This window comes from Arachis ipaensis, chromosome B07 (genome assembly GCF_000816755.2).
Source record: "Arachis ipaensis cultivar K30076 chromosome B07, Araip1.1, whole genome shotgun sequence".
Taxonomy (NCBI): Eukaryota; Viridiplantae; Streptophyta; class Magnoliopsida; order Fabales; family Fabaceae; genus Arachis; species Arachis ipaensis.
In genome coordinates this window covers 5534596-5540358 of record NC_029791.2, presented here as the reverse complement: position 1 = coordinate 5540358, position 5763 = coordinate 5534596, and the positions used below count along the sequence as shown (strand labels likewise).

At 35.9% G+C, this 5763-nt stretch overlaps 1 protein-coding gene across 2 annotated transcripts; it reads left to right on the top strand.

The window, feature by feature from the left end:
• LOC107609216 lies at positions 104–5425 on the top strand. Of its 2 annotated transcripts, XM_021107113.1 has the most exons (7): positions 104–298; positions 562–649; positions 942–2103; positions 2369–2440; positions 2754–2968; positions 3179–3399; positions 4048–5425. In XM_021107113.1, exons 3-7 carry the CDS (start codon positions 972–974, stop codon positions 4796–4798), a joined length of 2391 nt encoding a protein of 796 aa, XP_020962772.1. In that variant the 5' UTR covers positions 104–298; positions 562–649; positions 942–971; the 3' UTR covers positions 4799–5425. The 2 variants fall into 2 exon arrangements, with proteins under 2 accessions (XP_020962772.1, XP_016166574.1); XM_016311088.2 differs by lacking the exon at positions 562–649.

Here is a 5763-nt window from a genome sequence, read left to right as displayed (position 1 = left end):
AATTATTTAAAACTTTAACTTCTTACTGTTGGAATATAGTATTGAAATATTAATTAATTAATAATAGTACTATTTCAAGACTTTAACAGAAATAAATTCCTCCGTTCTCTTTTGCATGAGAGGATGATGTGTTGAGATTCTCTCTCTTTCTCTCTCTCTCTCTCTCTCTTCACTGCACCGAAAAAATAAAAATCCTATTTTTGCTTCTTTTACTTGAAGAACCCCAATTTCTGTCGAATGATTCTCTTGCATGGGTCATTGCTGAAATCCAAGTTCTTAGCGTGCAGCAACACCCTCGGTAAAACTCACCAAATTCCCTAACTTTATCTTCATTCTCTTTTCTTTAGCTTTTTCGGTATTATCCTTCTTCCTTTTCTACTTCAACTGTTTTTGGGGCTTGATCCAACTTTCTCTTTTGATTTTGCAACTTGGGTTTTCTTCTACACACTTGAATTTTGCTTCCTCGATCTTATTTTTCATTGCTTTATAATCTTCTGACTTCAAGTACTGTGCTTTCATCTTGGGGTTGTGAAAAATTTTACATTGTCGTTTTGCTTTCAGTTTCAGCTTTCTTAACTGCTTCTATCTGTTGGGAGAGTGGATGTAACTGATTTTTGTTTCGTGGATTGGATTGGTGCTGTTTGATGTGGTGATGATTTCATGAACTTACTTTTCTTCAGATGCATTCTACCTGTTTGCTTTTTTTTCCTGATGAAAATTGATAGGTGTTTATTAGTTATGACTGTGTTTATGTCCACTAGTTCCTCAAATATGATTTTATGAAAATTGATGTGTTAGAATCTGGTTTCTGTGATATAAACACACTTTGATCTGTACTTTTCTTGCGGTTATCATTGTTGCTAAGTTTTGTTTGTTATGTTACATTGCACATGTTAATTTATTGCTAAATCTAATATCTGTGATGCTGAATGAGTTTGCAGATAGAACTCCAGGTCTAGAATTAGGGGAAAATGGGGAACTCAAGCTCCAGAATGGAGGAGGATAAGGCATTGCAGCTATGCCGCGAAAGGAAGAAGTTTGTTAGGCAAGCCCTTGACGGGCGTTGCTTGCTAGCATCTGCGCATGTTGCATATATCCAGTCACTGAAAACCACAGGAACAGCCCTTAGAAAATTCATCGAACCTGACGGGCTAATTGACCCTTCATTGTATACTCCTAGTACTAATGCAACACCAGAACCCCAACTGGCTTTGAGTGAGAGGCCCTTGTCTCATTTATCATTCTCTTCACCATCCGTGTCACAGCGCATTGATACTGCCGAAGGCTTCTCGCCATCACCCTCACCTCCTAGTTCTTCCATTAAGTTCCAAGCAAATCATATGAAACATACAAGCGTTTATTCTAAAAAAGTTGAAGAGAAAGTGCCTGTACCTGTTATAGGGACATTAACATCTTCGGGTACTCCACAGAATGGTAGTACTCCTTGTTACAATGGAAGGTCTGAAAGTCCTGCATTCGAAGATTCTACTCTTCCAGATGGTGCTCCACAATGGGATTTCTTTGGCTTATTTAATCCTATTGACCATCAATTTTCCTTTCAAGATGGGAAGGGTGCTCACCACGTGCAAAATGGTGATGATATAACTCAGCTAAGGGAGGAGGAAGGAATTCCTGACTTGGAAGAAGATGAAGAGGGTGTTTCTTCGCATGACGAGGACGGTTCCCAAGCTTCCGAAGACGAGTTTGAAGATGAGCCTACATCAGAAAAGCTTGTCCAAAGATTTGAAAATCTTAATAGAGTTAACAATCATGTTCAAGAAAATGCTTTGCCTGCCACAACTAAGCCTTTGACTGGTGATGTGGCTTCTGAAGTTGAATTAGTTAATGGGGAGAAGGCAAATTCTCCTAATTTATCCCCATTGAAGACAGTGCCGCCTGCAGTAACTTCACATCCCCCTGAAACAAATAAGTCAACAGAGAAAGAAAATCATAGCCAGAATAAAGTCATCCCCAAAAATTTCTTTTCAAGCATGAAAGAAATTGAGTCGCTCTTTATTGAAGCTTCTGCATCTGGTAAAGAGGTTCCAAGGATGCTTGAAGCAAATAAATTTCACTTCCGTCCAATGTTCCCCGCAAAAGAAAGTAATCTTTCTGCCTCTTCCTTCTTTGTCTGTTTGTGTCACTTATCAGCTAGGAATATTCAGTAGCAATTCTTAGTCTTTTATGGCATACAATGATTCAGATCATGGTACATTCTTTACTAGAATCTCGTAACTTAATAGTGTGAAAAACAAGTTTCTTATTTCTAGTTGGCTTTTGCAATATTATGGCTGTTACTACGTAATTCATTATGGCATGAATCATGAATTCTTTTGAAGTTTAAATCAGATATTCTTGATTGTAACAGATAGTTCTGTGGCATCGTCTTTCTTGAAAGCATGTTTCTCTTGCGGGGATGACCCTACTCAAGTTCCAGAAGGTAATTTCTTTGTCATTTTTTCCTGTTGATCTTTCATGTTTTCTAGACATGGCTGACCTTGTTGGATTGAATCAGTCTTCTTAGTCTTTCAAGGTTTTTCATGAGTACAAATTTGCCGCCTGTAGAACTAGGAGCAATGCAAATTACATTATGACATCTAGTTATTGTAGGAAGTCTTCCATTGCAAATGATATTTAGAAAAGGAATATGCCACATCTAGTTTTTTGTAATTTAGATATTCATTCCTTTTTGTTTAAGTCTGTGCATGAAATTTGATATCTAATTCCCCCCCCCTTTCCAAATATCTTCTCAGAACCTGCTCAAAACTCTGTTAAGTACTTAACTTGGCATAGAACTGCATCATCTCGATCTTCCTCATCCAGAAACCCTGTGGGAGCAAACTCAAGAGATGATACAGAGGCCTTTGCAAATAATCTCTTTGACACGTCTTGTATGATATCCGGAAGCCATGCATCAACTTTGGATAGGCTATATGCCTGGGAAAGGAAGCTCTATGATGAAGTGAAGGTAGCATATACTTGCTCATCAACAATTATGTTAGCATGTTGTATATTTCCTGTTATTCCACTATGGTAATATAATATTTCGCAGAATACTTGTTTTGGATCTTTAGACTAACCCAGAAGTAGTTCTGTTGAAAACCTAAGTACACTCCAGAGAGTAGTAACATCTCCACATTTGAGTTTCAATGACATTTTTTGCTTCTTCAAATTACAGGCTAGTGAGATTGTCAGGAAGGAATATGACACGAAGTGTAAAATCTTGAGGCACCTGGAATCAAAAGAAAAGACTCATACAATTGATAAAACTCGAGCTGTCGTCAAGGATCTGCACTCAAGAATCAGAGTTGCGATTCACAGGATTGACTCTATATCAAAGAGGATTGAAGAATTAAGGGACAAAGAGCTTCAGCCACAACTTGAGGAGTTGATTGAAGGGTAGGATCTTCTAGGTTTATATATGTATATATTGATTAATAATTGTTTAAGAATATTTATAAAAAGTTCCAGATATATTTTTCGTACATGTTGCCGATATATCATCTCCATTTGTTAAAAAGGTTTACGCAGAAGGATATAAATTTATAACATAAAAATGCTCTCAAAGCTCAAAATTCAATTACCAATCTGTATGCCTTTTCTGGTTATGGTCATTCTATTTTAAAATTACCATTGTTTGAAATTCTTATCCATTTTTTAGAGTTCAGACCCATCATTACAGTTCTGGTGTGAGGACACTGCTTTCCTCCTCTCCTTTTTGTTCTGGCTTGTATACCTATCATTTTTTGCTCTTCAAAATCCAGAAGTGCATCTGATTTCGAATCTGTTTGTGCTCTTCTAAACTTGTATTTCTATGTTTAACTTTGCTAATAGATACTATAAGATTGCTGGATCTTATTTTCCTATTGCACCAATGATTATCAACCTTTGAATGCCAGCTTAATGATTTTGGATCAATAAGAAACTTACTTATGTTTCCTTAGTCAATGAGAAGTCTAGTTTATGCATGTGCATTTACTTATTTTGAAAAAAAAAAAAGAACTGTTTTTTTGTTTTGTATTTCATCTGTTTGTGCTTGAATGGCAGGTTAAGCAGGATGTGGGAAGTGATGTTTGAATGTCACAAGCTTCAGTTTCAGATCATTTCGGTATCATATAACAATAGTCATGCTAAAATTGCCATGCATTCTGAATTACATAGGCAGATTATCAGCTATCTTGAAGATGAACTCCTCTTTCTATCATCAAGCTTGACCAAGTGGATTGGAGCTCAGAAATCATATCTGGAGGCTATATCCGGATGGCTCAACAAATGTGTTTCGTTTAAACAAAAGTCAACCAGGAAGAGAAGGAAGCCGCAATCTGAGCTCCTGAGAGATTATGGCCCTCCAATATATGCCACTTGCATTGTCTGGTTGGAGAAGCTCGATGGGTTACCTGTAAAGGATGTTGTGGATTCTATCAAGAGCTTAGCAGCCGACACTGCCCGATTCTTGCCACATAAAGAGAAGAACCATGGAAAAGGTGCAAATCATCCTCATATTAATGGCGAATCATCAGATAATTTATTGAGAGATGACATTTCAGAGGACTGGGCTTCAGGTTTCGATCGATTTCGGCTAAGCTTGATTAGATTTCTTGGGCAGCTCAGTAGTTTGTCCGGGGCTTCGGTTACAATGTATGCAGACCTTAGACAGGCCATTCACACTGCTAAGATTATTTACCAAAAGAGGAGTTCGTTTTCTCAAAACGGTCACTCGAATTCTCAATCTCAAGATGTTCATTTGAACTCCGAATCTCAAGGTGATCAATCCAACTCTCAATCTCAAGTTGTTTAGTCAGAAAAGATAACCGAAGCAAATAAAGAACCAACTGCAAGAAACATGGTGAATCTGTGTTGAGCACATGAATGATTTGCCATAGTTTTGTGTGAGGCATTTCATTTGTTCATGAAAGGATGAAATAAAGTCATTAAATTGATTTGCCATAATTGTGTTTAGTATGAGGGGTTGATAGAATGCTTTTAAGAGATTGTGATTAGGTGGTTACACATTCTGTTTTTTCCTCCAGTTTTTGAGTTTAGGGTGGTAGTTATCTTTTCAGTTTAGCCTTGTAAGTACTAGGTTCTGGTGGTGAACAAATCTATATATTTAAAAAAATGGAACTTGTATAGTGCAATTTTGATGAACAAGGTGCTTGTAGTTGGGAACTCAAATCTTCTATCCCATTTTTCTGTGTGAATGATTTTGAAGATGTTGGGTTTGAGAATCTTAAAATAGAAGAAAAAGGGAGGTCTAATGATTTTACAGGTGTTAGATTTTCATTGAAGGAACTAAGGAGACAGGAAAATGGGATAGAAGATTTCAGTTCCCTAATGAGACTTGTACCTTACTCATTGATTTTCTTTACTAATGTCATATTCTCAATCCCCCCAATTTATGTCATGTGCAAAAAGTAATTGTTACTTGTTAGTTCCTATAAATAAATTAAAAAAGAAGAAAAAATTTGTTTTTTATTCTATGGTCATCTTGAATAGCTTATTCTTGGTATAAACCACTTCTTCCTAGTTATCGAGTTTGTTTGGGTAAGTTTTTAAAAAAATATCTTTTTTTCGAGTTATCTTTTTTTAAAAAATTTTATGGAAAAGTAAAAGTAATTTTATATTTGGGTATCTCATGCAAAAAGATCTTTTTATTTATCAATTATGTTTGGGTATAATAATATAAAAATATTTTTTGTTTATTTATTACATGAAAAATATTTTTTTTTAAGAGAAAAATATCTTTTAAAAAAAGATGTAAAT